This window comes from Bombina bombina, chromosome 4 (genome assembly GCF_027579735.1).
Source record: "Bombina bombina isolate aBomBom1 chromosome 4, aBomBom1.pri, whole genome shotgun sequence".
Taxonomy (NCBI): domain Eukaryota; kingdom Metazoa; phylum Chordata; class Amphibia; order Anura; family Bombinatoridae; genus Bombina; species Bombina bombina.
In genome coordinates, this window is record NC_069502.1 from 254,641,605 (window position 1) to 254,660,139 (window position 18,535).

The window sequence follows — 18,535 nt, forward strand, 5'->3', positions numbered from 1 at the left end:
ATGCCAGCCTAGATGAAACTGCGCAGCGTAAACCTCTAAGGAAGAGTGAAGCGCGCAAAATGCTGGCCCCGCCCATTGTGGGTGTTAACATCTACACAGCCCGATCGGCTTTACTTTCAATAAAAAAAATAACGATAGTGACAAGCTTTACTCCCAGTGCCTGTACATAAACTAAAAGAAAGTATTTATCCAGCCATCAGTTAAACTTTAAAATAGACCTTTATTCATTTCTTACAGGGTCCATCATGTCAAACAACGTTTCAAACCTATACTAGGTTCTTAATCATGTCTACTGAATAGTGTACAGGTGTGTCTTTTATACCTGTCCAATTTTTAATCAGATTGCACATCAGTGCCATCTTGTGGTCAAAATTTAAAATTACATGTAACAAACAATTTAAAGAAATTTATTATGAATTGCTATATTTTAGTTTAGTTTTTCCATTATTCATGTATGTTTGTCACATGGAAATTTAAAACCAAATTTATATACATACAATTAAAACCTATACACATTATAATATCAGAATCAAATATGCTGTTACAGGTATATGCCATCATAATCAAAAGAATAATGACCATTCAAAATCTTTATTTAGGCCTTCAGGTGTCATTGTGTTTAGTCTGTTTATCCAAAACATCTCCCTTTTTTTAAGCATCTGTAGCAATCAAAAATGGTATTATTACAAATGAATTCAAAGAATGCCTCATTGAAAAAAACCCAGTAAGACCAGTAATATATATTTCACCAAAAATACACAAAGACAAACATCAACCACCAGGACGCCCAATAGTGGCAGGAGTAAATTCCATTTTTTCAAAAATTGCAATATTTTTAGATAAAGTATTACAACCTTATCTATTAGATACATCTTCATATTTAAAAGACACCAATGATTTTCTTGCTAAATTAAAAGATATTGGCAGATTGGAGACAAATGCATACTGTATACATTAGATGTTACAAGCTTATATACATCAATCAAACACACCAGTGGCATTGAAGCAGTAACTAACACTTTGAAAACCAACAATATATACAATGAACATGAAATACAATTTCTGATAAGTTTATTATCTGTCATACTGTATCACAACTATTTTTTATTTCAAGACACTTTTTTTCTACAAAAGCAAGGCACAGCAATGGGCTCCAGTGTAGCCCCAACATATGCCAACATCTTTATGTCCCACATAGAAGAGAAATTCATATACTCACATCCATTATTTTTAAAATATGGTGCGGCATGGTGGAGATTTGTGGATGACATATTTGGCATATGGTGGGGTGACACTGGTAGCCTACTGCAATTTGTTCAACACCTCAACACATCTGTAGCTGGTCTCAAATTTACACTTAACATGGAGGAAACAGGAGTAGCATTTCTAGACACCTTTGTATATAAAGAACAGGGATTTTTGAAAACTGATTTGTATGTGTAACCCACAGATAAAAATAAAATATTACAATATGACAGTTTTCATTCAAAAAAAACAAGAGGCAATACCTCAAGGTCAATTTAAAAGAGTAAAAAGAATAGTGACTGACGAAAAGATATGTGACATAAGACTAAATGAAATGGCAGATAAATTCAAAAGAAGAGGGTATCCAGAAGAATTAATTACAAAACAGTTGAAATACTTTAAAAACAAGGAAACTGACAACACTAAAAATATAAAAAAAGAAAACAGGATGATATTTGTAACCCAATACAACTCCCTAGGAACAAAAATATCACACATCATAAATAGACACTGGCACATATTGAGAGACTGTAATCCCCAAGTGGAGGATTTCAAAAACATTCCTATGGTAGCCTATAAGAAAACTAAAAATTTGAGAGATGAATTAGTAAGGGCAGATATAGGTAGCAATAGAAAGACTATACAAACAACAATGGGATCAGACAATAGAGGGTGTTATCCATGCCTACATTGCAGTCACTGCAGTTCAATAATAAAAGGAAAAGATTTTTTTCACCCCATTAAGGGAACCAAATACCCTATAAAAAAACATCTAACATGTAGAAGCACATATTCTATCTATCTTATCAAATGTCCGTGTGCCAGGATTTATATAGGAGAAACGAGTAGGGAAGTAAGAACAAGAATCACTGAACATAAATCCAACATTAGAAATAAAAATATGGAAGCTCCTGTTTCCTGTCACTTCCTCTCCATGGGTCATAACATCAGTCAACTTAGGTTTCAAGTTATTGAACAAGTTGACAGACCCAGGAGGGGAGGTGACAGGGACCAGATGCTTAAAAAAAGGGAGATGTTTTGGATAAACAGACTAAACACAATGACACCTGAAGGCCTAAATAAAGATTTTGAATGGTCATTCTTTTGATTATGATGGCATATACCTGTAACAGCATATTTGATTCTGATATTATAATGTGTATAGGTTTTAATTGTATGTATATAAATTTGGTTTTAAATTTCCATGTGACAAACATACATGAATAATGGAAAAACCAAACTAAAATATAGCAATTCATAATAAATTTCTTTAAATTGTTTGTCACATGTAATTTTAAATTTTGACCACAAGATGGCACTGATGTGCAATCTGATTAAAAATTGGACAGGTATAAAAGACACACCTGTACACTATTCAGTAGACATGATTAAGAACCTAGTATAGGTTTGAAACGTTGTTTGACATGATGGACCCTGTAAGAAATGAATAAAGGTCTATTTTAAAGTTTAACTGATGGCTGGATAAATACTTTCTTTTGGATATACATTGGGGTCTGGCTAACCCTTTTCCTGTGCCGCAGAAGGAAAATAAGTGCTGTCTTTCACTATCATATCCTGTACATAAACTGCCATAAAAAAAGCACCCTCCATACATAGAGAGCCTGAAGTCCCATGTCAAAGGCTCCATTTGCCTTATATATATTAAAGGTATAATTAAAGTGCCCACTTTCTTCTGAGTCTTTGTAGTTATTTCCTAGAATAAAAAGTCTGCACTTACCTTAAAGGATTACTTTCTGTTATAATTTTTAAGCTAAACAACTAACATATTAAAGTTAATAAACATTAATTAAAACCTACTGACCTATATTTTCTCCAAAACAAAGTTTCATAAAGTTCTAAAAGTTATATCTTTTATTAGCCGATGATGTCACGTTATCCTGCCCACTATTTTCAGCACTGAGTGTTCAAAATACTTAAACCAATAACTTTGTGTTTAAAGCGCCATTTTGAAACCTAGGTATTGTAAATGGATTGGTACAGAGCAAAGGGTACCCACGGAGTGGGTTTGGAAAACAATTAAATTTGCAGACAAGATTTCTGATATACGGTAGAGATATGTTAATGAAATGATATTGATAAAAAGCGTATTTGGGGTAGTTAGTTAGTAACAGGCATAGAAAATATTTACTCACAGTGGCCCTTTAATGCTGTCCGACAGCAGGACAGCCCAACAGGTTTAAGAGGTCCTCTCCCTCCTATAGCCCTGTGGAAAATGATAAGGCCTGAGTTAGTACTTGCTTAGGCCATCAGGATAAGGGCAGCAGAAAAGTATGGGAGGCGCAGTGAGAATTATGTCCCACCAGTTCCCATTGCTCTAAAGCCACTGATATGGACTACGGCTACACCCTAGAACAAAGCAGCACAATCTTGCACTACTTTAAAAATAATAAACTCTTGATTGAAGAATCTATACTAACACCTCACTTTACCTCTTCCTATCACTAACGTAGGCAAAGAGAATGACTGGAGTGGGAGGGAAGGGAGGAGCTATTTAACAGCTCTGCTGTGGTGCTCTTTGCCGCCTCCTGCTGACCAGGAGGTGAATATCCCACAAGGATGATGATCTGTGGACTCAGTGTGTCTTTAAAAAGAAATTTAAATTTTGACTTCTGATATAATGTATTAAAAAAAAAAATTGACTTTGGTTATATTAAACTGTGAGTATAATGTAATGTGGCCAAGACAATCCCACCATTAGTAAGCTCTTTATAGAAGAAAAAAGCCTAGGGGTTCATGACTTGAAGCTATTAGTCTAGTAATGTTAAATTAAATACAGGGCAAAAAATTATTTCTTATCTACTCCATTTTCTTCTGGGACATTTATTTTACGCACACAAGGCTGCCAGCTCATTTGCATTCAGCTTCTGCAAGAATAGCAACATTGCATTACTCTTTATCTTTAAACAATAATGCAAGTCTGGTGAACAGTGATTTCTATATCTCTTTAGAAAGATTGAGATTGTAATTATCTGAAGCCACATTTGTTGCTACTTATGAACTATTGTGCACGGTTTCCTATTGGAAAACTTGTAGCATATCTTTGAGTACAAACTTTAAAGGGACACTGAACCCAAAATTTTTCTTTTGTGATTCAGATAGAGCATGAATTTTTAAGAAACTTTTTAATTTACTCCAATTTTCAAATTTTCTTTATTCTCTTGGTATCTTTATTTGAAATGCAAGAATCTAAGTTTAGATGCCGGCCCATTTTGGTGAACAACCTGGGTTGTCCTTGCTGATTGGTGGAAAAAATCCATCCACCAATCAAAAAGTGCTGTCCAGAGTTCTTAACCCAAAAAAAGCTTAGATGGCTTTTATTTCAAATAAAGATAGCAAGAGAATGAAGAAAATTTGACAATAGGAGTAAATTAGAAAGTTGCTTAAAATTGCATGCTCTATCTGAATCACAAAAGAAAAAAATTGGGTTCAGTGTCCCTTTAATGATATACTTGCATTGTTGGTACTTAAATCGACTTTGTACTGCAATTTTTGTTATCCCCTTAAATGTGTTCCCAATGATCTATTTTACCTGCTGGGATATGTTAAATTAGTTACAAGTAGCTTGTTTACCTTTATTTTGACCTTTTAAACAGCGTAATGTTCATTATGTACACAGACAGATAATATAGGGGGCCTTAGTATGCATAGAGAAAAATAAGGAACTCTGCTGTCTTTACAAGCTCAGCTCATTTGAATGGGATGTAGCTTTAATGAGTAAAACATCTATTGCATATACAAAAATAAAACAAAGCTGAAATTCACATACATGTTATACTCTATTGCTGGTATAACTGGAATTCACTGGAAACACCTTAAGGAGAAACCAACTATAATTTACACTGCCTCTAAATGAATGTGTGTATAATTTAAGTAACTATTAAACATTTATGGATCCAATTAATTTGGAGCATGGCATATACAGCATGAAGAACCTCTTTATTTCTAGTTGCGTTAGAACTTTTGCAGATGCCAGCACTAGCCCATAAAATAATTTTATGTTTTATCATTTAGATTAAAATGTAACTTGTTTTACTCTTGTGTAGAAACACAAAACTGAACAGGGCAACTCTGCACCACACAGAAAGTAAACAATTTTTGCATTGTGATGGAGCAATGTCAGTACATGCAGACATAGTAAAATAACAGCTTATAAGGATACTGCATAATCATATATAAATAAATAAAAAGCGTCACTAACAAAAAGGTGACTGGGTCCAGTGTAGAAAGACGTCTCATTCTACATGGTATATAACACACACCCCTGTTGATAAAATTCACTGCACATTTATCATGACCCAATACATATGGGGCCCTTATCAGCATTAGTGCAATAAAACAGTGTACAATGGAGTTTGGGAACAAGCAACGTGTGCAGTGTGATTTAGTGCATGGGAGGTAGGCAGAAACTACAAATTAGTAAAGGAAGCCCAGAGGTATAATTTAGCATCAAGTTGTTGAACAAATAAAATTTAGTTTGATGCTTGAGAGACTGGATCATGCACTAAGGTTATGTGATGGGACATTACATGAGTGAAACAAACTGGGTACAGCAAGATAAGATGATAAAAATAAAGATATGCTTATGCAAGAACTTGATGAAAGTTCATTTGGTACTTTGCCTCCCTATCTTCTACTCCACATATCAGCAGAGTACCCGGGGTCATCTCAGAACCGGACAAATGTTGCATCAATTTGGCGCACTGAAGGCAGGGCCAGCATAATTTTTCTTCTGTACTGTGCATCTTTCTGCAGTGGATTCCGCTCCAGATATACTGTCTGTAATGACTGTGCTCCACTCAGCTCTTCCAGATCCCCCCAGTTCTCTACTAGGTTATCATTCATCTGGGGATAGGAAGAGAAACATCAGTACAAGGAAATGCTAAAGAGAATTTAATTTTCTTTCCAGGGCCTTTTTAAACTAGCCACACCACCCCGCTGATATTACTGACAACAAAGATGGAATATTATGTTAAAATTAGATTTTTTTCAATGCATGATATACAAATTACCACTAAACCAATGTAAGTTACATTTTGTAATTAATGTTTGCTTTGGATAGCTTAACCAACATGAATAAAAAAACAAACAGAAAATGTTAAAATTTTGCATAGTATTACACTGCCCCCACCTGGCTACTTCATGACGACACCCGTCTGTGGAGAATACTGGAAATGTATAATCTAAGAATAATGACTAAATTAGTGTTCGAATCCCAATGTAAAATCAGGTATTTGTGTGTGCGCTTTTTCAGCTAACACTTATTTCAACAAAGGATTCAGAGAAAAGTGTACATATGATAACAGAAGTGAACAGAGAAGGTATTTTTGAAATACTCTATTTGAATCATGAAAGTTTAATTAGGACTTCCATGTCCTTTAAAAGATGGTGAACAACCCTCTAATTTTAATCTCCTAAAAATTGGGAGAAGCTGAAATGTTTAGTCCTGTAAAATGTACATTGTCTGTGTGCAAGCGCGTGTACAACCCATTGTAGATCTTTGATTACACAAGAACCATGGTTGTTTACAAAACTAAAAAAACAAACATTTCCAAGCACAATGACAGCACACTTTTAAAGTTAAACTTTAAAAAAAGTAGTATAAAGTCCTTTCCCAAAGTGTTAAACATTGCTTTCTCAAATCTCACGATTCAATGTCCCCCCCATCTCTGCTAAACTCTTACCTTTATAAAATCCCATCTTCATGTTTCCTTCCAGGGGGGGCTAGTATCTACTATTACAACTGAGCAAAATCTTTAACACACTTTCTGAGTATATTACACAGGATCACCAGTTTTTTTTTAATTAAAAAAACAAAACAACCACCCCCAACAAAAGTGCATCATACATAAAAAAATGATGGTTTGATTTAATAAGGATTTATGCACCCCAAATAATAAATTAAAAGTAACATTAAAAACTTACCCAGAATTCCTGGAGGTCTGTCAAGTGTCTAATATTTTCAATTTTTTTGATCCTGTTGGATGCAACATCCAAGGTAGTAAGTTTAGTCTGAAACAACAAAGCAAGAATATTCATTGTTCTCCGTTACATGCCACCTTTGGGCCTTGTTTCTTATCACGGATCAGTAAGCAACCCATTTGCTACATAATGATATCTTATGGTAAGACTCACATTGTTGTCAAGCCCCTCAAGTACTTGGATGCCATTGTCACTCAGATACAACTCTCGCAGATTCACTAAACTCTGAAGACCTTCAATCTTTGTTAGTCGGTTACTCTGAAAAAAAAAAAAAAACTATGAACATATGCACTGCCGCCACAGATGTGTAAAATAACTACAGTCACAATACAAATACATTGCTAAATTGTAGTCTTCCTCCAATTTACTACTACTGATAAGTTGTCAGAGACTGTATCCTGAAAACCACAAAGTGTAGGATCAGTTAGATTTTCATATCTGGCCACAAGTTAATATTAAAAAGAATACAAAAAGAACCAATAATCTGCTTTTTGTATTTCAGTCTTTATGTGAGGTTGCTATAAAAAGGTGTACAGAAAGAATAGCAACATTTTTCCTTTAAAGACACAAAAAAGAATCTCTAGAGCAGTTAATTTTTTAAACATTAAAAAAAGGACCTTGCCTTGTAGATCCTTAGTAGTAGTAGTAGTAGTAATAATAATAAAAACGAATACCAATAATAAAAAAACAAACAACAAAAATAGGCACGGCCAAGAAACTGTTTTGGTTTCAGAGGCAACCTTTTGTGAGTGACGTAAATAAGTAATACTACAAAACGATCAAGCATTTTTCTCAATCATGTGTAATAAGAAAAGGAAGATAAAAAAAAACACGATCAGCCCTTTGGACATGCAAACCATCTGCAAGCCCCAAAATCCAGATCAGACCCTGGATATGCAGCCTCTCTATCAGTCACATACCCACAGCAATCCTCAGATCAGACCCTGGATCTGCAGCCCCTCTATCAGTCACATACCCACAGCAATCCTCAGATCAGACCCTGGATATGCAGCCCCTCTATCAGTCACATACCCACAGCAATCCTCAGATCAGACCCTGGATCTGCAGCCCCTCTATCAGTCACATACCCACAGCAATCCTCAGATCAGACCCTGGATCTGCAGCCCCTCTATCAGTCACATACCCACAGCAATCATCAGATCAGACCCTGGATATGCAGCCCCTCTATCAGTCACATACCCACAGCAATCCTCAGATCAGACCCTGGATCTGCAGCCCCTCTATCAGTCACATACCCACAGCAATCCTCAGATCAGACCCTGGATCTGCAGCCCCTCTATCAGTCACATACTCACAGCAATCCTCAGATCAGACCCTGAATCTGCAGCCCCTCTATCAGTCACATACTCACAGCAATCCTCAGATCAGACCCTGGATATGCAGCCCCTCTATCAGTCACATACTCACAGCAATCCTCAGATCAGACCCTGGATATGCAGCCCCTCTATCAGTCACATACCCACAGCAATCCTCAGATCAGACCCTGAATCTGCAGCCCCTCTATCAGTCACATACTCACAGCAATCCTCAGATCAGACCCTGGATATGCATCCTCCCTATCAGTCACATACCCACAGCAATCCTCAGATCAGACCCTGGATCTGCAGCCTCTCTATCAGTCACATACTCACATCAATCCTCAGATCAGACCCTGGATATGCAGCCTCTCTATCAGTCACATACTCACAGCAATCCTCAGATCAGACCCTGGATCTGCAGCCCCTCTATTAGTCACATACCCACAGCAATCCTCAGATCAGACCCTGGAACTGTAGCCCCTCTGTCAGCCACATACACACATCTCATCTCAGGTAAGACCCTAGATCTGCAGTCCCTCCCAACCACATACATCTAATCTCAGTTCAGACCCTGGATCTGTAGCAATCCGAGCGCAGTTAAAAATCACGTTGAGTGTCATACACAGCACTCATGCCACAGTTGGCTGAACTCTGAAAAATATCACTTTATCTGTGCATCTTTTCAAATTCAATTATTTAGCATAACACTATATTTAAACATTATTTAGCATAACAGTATATTTTTACATCATTATTTAGATTTTAAATAAAAAAACACTTTTCTTAAGTTCAGCAAAATATGGTAATTTGTTCACACTGCTGAGGAGTATGTAATAATATCAGACCTTGATAAATATTTTTACACTTTGTATTTTAGAGAAAGAGGGACTTACCTGCACACTTAATACAGTGAGGTTACTCAATGTGTCCATGTTCTGTAGTTTGGTGATCTTGTTTTTACCCAGAAAAAGGCTGTCAAGCTCACGGAGGCACTCCAGGTTCTCAATCACCTGTAAACAATTTAGTTTAACATTATACCCCCTACAAACATACTATCTTTAATTTCATGCCATTAGTGCTTGATGTAGATGGCTCTCTATTGGCTAGCTGACAGCATTAGGCTACTGATTAATTACTATTCCTCAATTATATGGCTCTTTATCATTCCACTGCTAAGAAAGGAGAGTTGTTTGTTCTACTGCATGTTGTGAGCTAGGTAGTGCTATTTATAGCCCTGCAGTTGCTTTGATATAAAACACACATTCCTAGTGTACAAGTTTCAACTAGGTTACTGGTTTGAATGAACTACATGCACTAAACATGGGTTAGCTATTTTCACTGAAGTTTCGTTACTTACTAATCAGGCTGTGAGCCACAGTTGTAAGCTTCAAACTGTCCACTAGAGTGGTCCTGCTTGACCCTTGGTCCTTTCCAAAACACTTCAAGCTCCACTCACTGTTTTTCCCCCTGACAGAAGGTTTGCGCTGCTGTATTCTCATTTCTACCCAGGATTACAGCACACTGACTGTCTATTCCATATAGCAACTACGGTACTAAGCTCGATGCTGGAGTCCCGGCTTCCATTGATGAAGGACCATAGCAGAACTGTTTGCTTCCTCTCCCCTCCAACTAACTCTGACACACCCATCCTCTGACATATCAGCGCTACGGAATTTTGTGGCGATATACAAATAAAATGATAATAATTCCATCCTACTCACCCTTATACGATTTGAGCCAAGTTCCAAAAGCCGGAGCTGGGTTAAAGAGTCGAGACATTCAATCCGACTAATCTTGTTGTTCACCAGATACAGACGTCGTAGTTCAGAGAGAGTGTCTAGACCCTCAATCCGTCTCAAAAGGTTAAATGAAAAGTCGAGGATTCTGTGGGGAAAAGTTAACCATAAAATTGTTAAACTCTTAAGTGCAAGAGACATTAATATGAAATCATAAAATGCTTATTTCCAATTTTTACACAAAAGCTTGTTGATCTAAGCACATTGGTAACGTTCTTAAAACACATGCATCTTACAAAAACATATTAAATGGTAACATAGGTAAGCCTAACATGTAGGATATTTCATTATTATGACTGAAGAAAGATAGTCAAGACAAATTATTGTATTGCTGAGTGAATCAGATTATTAGTTTTCCTATGTCACTGGGTCTCTTGATCATGATTAACAAATGGCCAAGCAAATAAGCGTGCTTTGTTTGAGAAATAACAAAATGTATGTACTTTATTACGAAAGAAAGGATATAAGCTTTAAGGAAGCAGGTGGAAATGCCCCTTTCTGAGCTGACTCACTGGAGCTGGCTCAGGGTCTCCACATTCTGGATTTTACGGATTTGATTGTCATACAGGTCCAGCTCAGTTAATGTCACCAACTGCTCCAAGTTCTCAATCAACTTTATTAAGTTCTGACGCAGGCACAGGGTCTATAAGGAAGAGGAAATGAGAATAGGAAGGTTAGAGGGGAGGTTGAAGGAGTAAAGGACAATGTATAATAGTATGTTAAAATAGGATGAAGGCGGGTCCAAAGATGATACACATCTAGCCTACATACAAGCTTGTATAATAAAAATAAAAATACTGAATTCAAACATTTTTGTTTGTGCGTTACATTTATGGAGAATAGTCTTATGGAACTAGCAAATTACAATTAACCAAAAAACATGAGCGAGAACTTAACACCTTCTGTAATTTCATGTAATGGTTCATATTCTCTAATATTTACTAAATGGAAAAAATTATCAACTCAAACTCAATGAATGGAAATTTAGAAATCCAACTAGACTAAGGAACCTATACTCTTGTATGAGAAGCTAAATGATCAACTTTTTGGTGAGGGTGTCGGGGACTTCGGACATGCAGGGTATATTTAATTTCTTCTATGGTTTACCATAACAGCCAAACACCAATGAGTGACATACAAAAACACCAGCAAACAATGAGTATTTAAAAACTTCCTGCCCTTAGGACGTTCAATGCCGTCCTAACCGCACTGGGTTTTAACACCCTTAGGATGGCATAGAACGTCCTAGCCTTTTGGCTGTACTTAAAGGGAAATTAAACACTAAATAAATGGTAGATAGAATGATGCATTCAAATAAAATATTAGTCTGAGAATAAACAGATATTGACGGCAGAAAAGAGCCATAAGACCAACAAGTCTGCCCGATATTACCTAAAAGTATAAAAACGTATCTAGTTCGTAGGATAGCCTTATGCTTGTCCCAGGCATTTTTAAAGTCCCCCACAGTGTTTGAAATTACTACCTCTTGAGGAAGTTTATTCCATAAATCAATCACTTTCTGTAAAAATAATGCTTCCTCAAATTACTCCTGAATCTACTACTCTTCAGCTTGAGATCATGACCTCTTGAATTTTCCATTTTAAATAAAATACCCATAGCCTCAGATTTACTAAGCCTTTAACGTACCTTTGCTACCATATCACCTCATTTCCTTCTCTCCTCTAAGCTACACATATTTAGGTCATTGAGCCTATCCTCGTAAGTTTTATTTTTTAGACCATGTACCATTTTGGTAGCCCTCCTTTGACAGACACAAGATGGTTGATGTCCTTCTGAAGATATGGCCTCCAGAACTGCACACAATACTCAAGATGAGGCCTAACTAATGATCTATAAAGTGTCATAAGAACCTTACTATATCTGCTGCAAATACCTCTACCAATACATATAAATCCAAACATTCTGCTGGCCTTACTCGCTGCAGTACTACATTGTCTACTAAATTTTAAATCATCTGAAATAATAATTCCCAAGTCCTGTTCCTCATTTGTAACAGTCAGTAAAGTGTCCTTCAGTCTGTAATTAACATTTGGATTTTTCTTCCCTAAATGCTGTCAAGGTATATATGAAGATTAATATATATATTATTATATATTTGGCTATCAGCACCAAATGATATTGTGTTATAACCCGGCCATATACTGACAATGCATAATTTTACACTTTCCTGTGTTAAACTTTAGATCCCAGTCACTTGTCCAATACTCCAATTGTTGTATATCACTTCTCATTTTGTCTACCCCCCCGACACTTGTTTTCTGTCCTTAAGCCAGCATTCCACTCAGTTCACAACTTCTGAGTCTAAACCAAGGAGATACAGTTTGTGAATTAGTTTGTTGTGTGGGACAGTGTCAAATGCTTTGCTTAAATCTAGATATGCTACATCAACTGTTCAACCCTTGTCTAATACTTTTGTTACATAATCAAAGAAGTCAATTAGATTAGTCTGACATCATCTGATGATTTTGGTCCTCTAAATTGTTTGTCTTTATGTAAGTCATAATTCTTTCTTTTAAGAGGCTTTCCATTAATTACCCTACTACTGAAGTTAAAATAACTGGCCTGTAGTTAGCAGATTCTTCCCTACTGCCCTTTTTATGAAGAGGTATTACATTTTCTATTCTCCAATCATCTGGAACAGCTCCTGTTAATAGTGACTGATTAATGGAAAGTATACCAAAGCGCCAACTTGACGGAGGCTGGGTCTGGACCGATTACAATTATGTCAATTTTTACATAAACATTTTATTATTTAAACATGTTATTAAATAAACAAGTTAAAAATTTAAAAACATGGATCCATGAGTAAACAAACCGATTTATACAACAATAGCAGCTAAATGAGATATTAAACAGATAGTGATAGAGCCAATTTAGCACTTGAAATGACAAACAATTGTTCCTAAAAATGTGTAATTCTGTTACAAATTACAAACTTATCAAAAATGAATAAAGCTCTCAGTGCAGGCTTTGACTATGTGTTTAACACATAGTAGAAACCAGATGGGACATCAATGGAATTAAAACTAGTATACACTACCACAACACATGAAAATATGAGAATATTGAGGGATAGTGAGAAATATGTGAAAAAAATTGTGATCTTCAACAATGGTGAAATAAGAACAAAAATACAAAATAAACCACCACAAAATACAAAATTTAGCCAAATATCAAGAGTTGATGCGATGTGTTCAAATCGTGAATATATCCAAAGCTATAGATGTATATAGTCAATGAACCAATATATGCTATGCGTCCCTTTAAGAAAAAGCCAAATGTCTAAAAAAAAAAAAAAAAAATGCGAAAAAATGTGAATACTGAAAACAATAATGGTAGTCAAAAGTTGTGTTCAAATTGTGAATATATCCAAAGCTATAAATGTATGTAGTCGATGAACCAATATAGGCTGTGTGTCCCTTTAAGAAGAATCCAAATGTCTAAAAAAAAAAAAAGAAGTTTTTTTTTGTGAAAATATGTGAATCCTAAAAGCTGTAGTAGTAATTGTCCAAATGTGAGTGCTGGGGGTCAATGCCAATGCCTATTAGCCGTTTTCAAACCAGAATACTATTTTCTTAGCAAATGTTTGTTACAATCCCTGGGTCCTTCTTCTGTAAAAGAAAGATACAATAGTGTAGGTTGTTTTAAAATCAATAAAATATATGGAAGTATGCTTACCAGTCGACGCGTTTCGGTCATGGAAAGACCTTTATCAAGACTTAGTAGTCTTGATAAAGGTCTTAACATGACCGAAACGCATTGACATTGACCCCCAGTACTCACATTTGGACAATTACTACTACAGCTTTTAGGATTCACATTTTTTCACAAAAAAACTATTTTTTTAGACATTTGGATTCTTCTTAAAGGGACACACAGCCTATATTGGTTCATCGACTACATACATTTATAGCTTTGGATATATTCACGATTTGAACACAACTTTTGACTACCATTATTGTTTTCAGTATTCACATTTTTTTTTTAGACATTTGGATTTTTCTTAAAGGGACACACAGCATATATTGGTTCATTGACTATATACATCTATAGCTTTGGATATATTCACGATTTGAACACAACTTTTGACTACCATTATTGTTTTCAGTATTCACATTTTTTTTTTTAGACATTTGGATTTTTCTTAAAGGGACACACAGCATATATTGGTTCATTGACTATATACATCTATAGCTTTGGATATATTCACAATTTGAACACATCAACTCTTGATATTTGACCAAATTTTGTGGTATTTTATTTTGTATTTTTGTTCTTATTTCACCATTGTTGAAGATCACAAATTTTTCACATATTTCTCACTATCCCTCAATATTCTCATATTTTCATGTGTTGTGGTAGTGTATACTAGTTTTAATTCCATTGATGTCCCAACACAGTCAAAGCCTGCACTGAGCGCTTTATTCATTTTTGATAAGTTTGTAATTTGTAACAGAATTACACATTTTTAGGAACAATTGTTTGTCATTTCAAGTGCTAAATTGGCTCTATCACTATTTGTTTAATATCTCATTTAGCTGCTATTGGTGTATAAATCTGTTCGTTTACTCATGGATACATGTTTTTAATTTTTTAACTTGTTTATTTAATAAAATGTTTAAATAATAAAATGTTTATGTAAAAATTGACATCATTGTAATCGGTCCAGACCCAGCCTTCGTCAAGTTGGCGCTTTGGTATACTTTCCATTAATTCGACCTTTCCATAATTGACAACTAGGTGTCAATATATCAAAGCTAACGGTCTCTTTTCTAGTAGGCGCTAGGTGCACACCACTAATAGTGACTGATTAAACAGATCAGTTAATGGGACAGTTAGAACTGATCGAAGTTCTTTTAAAACCCTTGGATGATTATCAGGAGCCACTGACTTTTTATAATTTATTTTTAAAAATGTAAAAAAAAACAAAAAAAAAAAAAACACCTCATCCTCTGTAAAAAGATTAGTGTTAAGCTTGTTTCTATTTTTCGTAGCATCCCTTAAAGGGACATAATACTCATACTGCATCAGTTTTAAGCGATTTAGCATATAACTGTAAAAAGATGACAGGAAAAAAATCACCTGAGCATTTCTATGTAAAAAAGGAAGATATTTTTACCTTACAATCTCCTCAGCTCAGCAGAGTAAGTGCTGTGTAAAAAGTTATATTTCAGTTACTGCCTAGCTGCAGGTAAAAAAAAAAAAAGAAGAAATGAACTGCAGCCAATCATCATCAACAGTGCTGAGGACATGAACTCATGAGATTTCATAGTAAACTTCCTTAAACTGAATAGGGAAATAACATGAGTATGCACGAGGCTCACTCCCTTGCGTGTCCCGGTACAACCATACTGATTTGCTGCTTAAAGTTCTTTGCAATTGGGCTTGAATACTTAGGACATTTTGAGGTTAAATATCTTTCTTTTTTACATAGAAATGTTCAGGTGATATTTTCTAGTCCGCTTTTTGCAGCTATGCTGCATCACTTTCAAGTGTTTCAACATTTGGGTATCATGTCCCTTTAAACGTAGACATTTTATTTTCACAATCTTTTGTGAAAACAGAACAGAAGTAATCATTGAGACAGTCTGCAATTTGCTTATCTCCTATTCTTCTACCATCAACTGTTTTCAATTTTACTATTCCTACCTTAGTTTTTCTTCTTTCACTGATATATCTAAATGTTTTGTCCCCATGTTTTACGGACTGTGCGATCTTCTCTTTTGCATGAGCTTTAACCTTCCTAATTAACTGCTTAGTCTTTTTTTGCTGGAGTCTCCATATTTTCATATCATCATTTGATTGTGTGGGTCTGTAATTTTTCTAAGCTATCTTTCTCTTTACAGCATGTGCTACTTCTTTGGAAAACCAAATTGGTTTCCGACATGAAGATGTTGTTTTTAAAGTTGTATTTGCTGTTTAAATATTGACAAAATAAGTGTAAAGTTTTAATGTCTATAAAACAATGGGAGCTGCTATGTTGTTACTTAGGTTACCTTCTCTACTGTTGTCAATTAGGGACAGTTATAAATAGGTCATTAGAGTGTGCAGCCAATGGCTGTGTGGAATATAACAGTGTTCTGCACTTCCATTTCTAACAGGAACTGAAAAGCTCACAATTTCAGAGTGCAAGTGCAGGAAAAGGGGACAAAATAAATAAGGAAAGTATATTGCAGGCCTTTTAATATTTATACGATTTATAATTTTGTATAACCATCTCAAAAAGTGTTTAATGTCCCTGTAAGCCAAAGGCGCTTCCTGAATGGGATCGCGGGCGTGGCTAGCATCATAGGCACTCCCCCAGACACAATCCCATTATTGAAATCACACGATCACATGAATGATCGCGTGATTTCACTTTTTAACTTATTTGGGCAGGAAGGGGTTAACTCCGCCCCCCAAATTTTTTTTTTTTTTTAAAAACACGAAATTTATGCTTACCTGATAAATTTCTTTTTTGACACGATGAGTCAACGGATCTTTTTAATTACTAATGGGATATTCACCTCCTGGTCAGCAGGAGGCGGCAATGAGCACCACAGCAAAGCTGTTAAATATCACCTCCCTTCACTCCCAACCCAGTCATTCGACTGAAGTCAAGGAGAGAAAGGAAGTAACAAGGTGCAGAGGTGTCTGAAGTTTATAAACCGAACAACCTGTCTCTTACAAAAACAGGGTGGGCCATGGACTCATCGTGTCAAAAAAGAAATACATTTATCAGGTAAGCATAAATTTTGTTTTCTTTAATGACACGATGAGTCCACGGATCACCTTAATTACTAATGGGAATCAATACCCAAGCTAGAGTACACAGATGATAAGGGAGGGACAAGACAGGGAACCTAAACGGAAGGCACCACTGCTTAAAGAACCTTTCTCCCAAAAGCGGCAAAAGTGTTAAACTGGTAGAATTTAGAAAAAGTGTGAAGAGAGGACCAAGTTGCAGCCTTGCAAATCTATTCCACCGAAGCTTCGTTCTTGAATGCCCATGAGGAAGCGACAGCCCTTGTGGAATGAGCCTTAATTCTCTCTGGAGGCTGCTGCCCAGCAGTCTCATATGCAAAACGTATGATACTCTTCAGCCAAAAAGAAAAAGTAGCAGCCGTAGCTTTCTGTCCCTTACGTTTTCCTGAAAAAACTTGAAACAATGCAGAAGACTGATGAAAATCCTTAGTCGCCTGCAGGTAAAACTTGAAAGCACGAACCACATCCAAGTTGTGCAGAAGCCGTTCCTTCTGAGAAGTAGGATTGGGACACAAAGGAGGAACAATCTCTTGATTAATGTTCCAATCAGAAACTATTTAGTACGTAAAACTACCTTATCAGAATGAAAAATAAGATAAGAGGACTCATACTGCAATGCCGAGAGCGCTGACACTCTGCGAACAGAAAAAATAGCAACAAGAAATAAAACTTTCCAAGATCACAACTTCATAACTAAGGAAAGCATAGGCTCAAACAGAGCCCCTTGAAGAATTCTAAGAACCAAATTAAGGCTCCATGGAGGAGTAACTGGGTTGAACCCAGGCATGATCCTGACCAAGGCCCGACAAAAGGATTGTACATCTGGGACATCTGCCAGACGCTTGTGTAATAAAATAGATAAGGCAGAAATTCAACCCTTTAAAGGTGCTTGACGATAGTACTTTTTCCAACCCTCTTGGAGAAAAGACAATATCCTAGGAATCCCGATTCAACTCCAGGAATAACCCCTGGATTCACACCATTATAAATATTTGTGCCATGTCCTATGGGTAAAATCTTCCTAGACACAGGCTTAAAGGGATAGTAAACCTAAAAAAAAAACTTTACACGATTGCAAACTTTGTGACAAACTTTTACTTTGCAAATAACATCTTTAAGCAATTTTTGTTTGTTTACCTGCAATTTACAAAAATAAACCTTTATCCTGCCAAACCCCTCCAGATCCTCATTATGTATATCAAATCAAACTGTTCTACTTAGGTAGAACAGTCATGGCGACCCGCATGCGCATTCTGTCTTCTCTGTGATCCACGCATGCGCAAATCTCATTGTCAAGCTTAGGAGCCGGAGCAGAGTGCGGGCGGGGTAATACTAGGAACAGATCATGTGATTGCCCTCAAATTACAAATGACAGTGGAGCCGGCACTTATTCCATACAAAACATATGAG

General features: G+C 36.0%; 1 protein-coding gene across 1 annotated transcript in view; it reads right to left on the reverse strand.

Annotated features, from left to right (window-relative positions):
- Nucleotides 1-4,952: 4,952 nt before the first annotated feature.
- The window catches only part of PPP1R7 (protein phosphatase 1 regulatory subunit 7), a 42,104-nt gene continuing 28,521 nt past the window's right edge, over nt 4,953-18,535 (reverse strand). Inside the window, exons 5-10 of the mRNA XM_053709901.1 lie at nt 10,873-11,003; nt 10,286-10,448; nt 9,458-9,574; nt 7,399-7,503; nt 7,189-7,275; nt 4,953-6,108 (exon numbers count right to left, since the gene is read on the reverse strand). Of these exons, the coding sequence (XP_053565876.1) occupies nt 5,932-6,108; nt 7,189-7,275; nt 7,399-7,503; nt 9,458-9,574; nt 10,286-10,448; nt 10,873-11,003 (780 nt within the window). The 3' untranslated portion in view covers nt 4,953-5,931. The remainder of the gene's footprint in view (nt 6,109-7,188; nt 7,276-7,398; nt 7,504-9,457; nt 9,575-10,285; nt 10,449-10,872; nt 11,004-18,535) is intronic.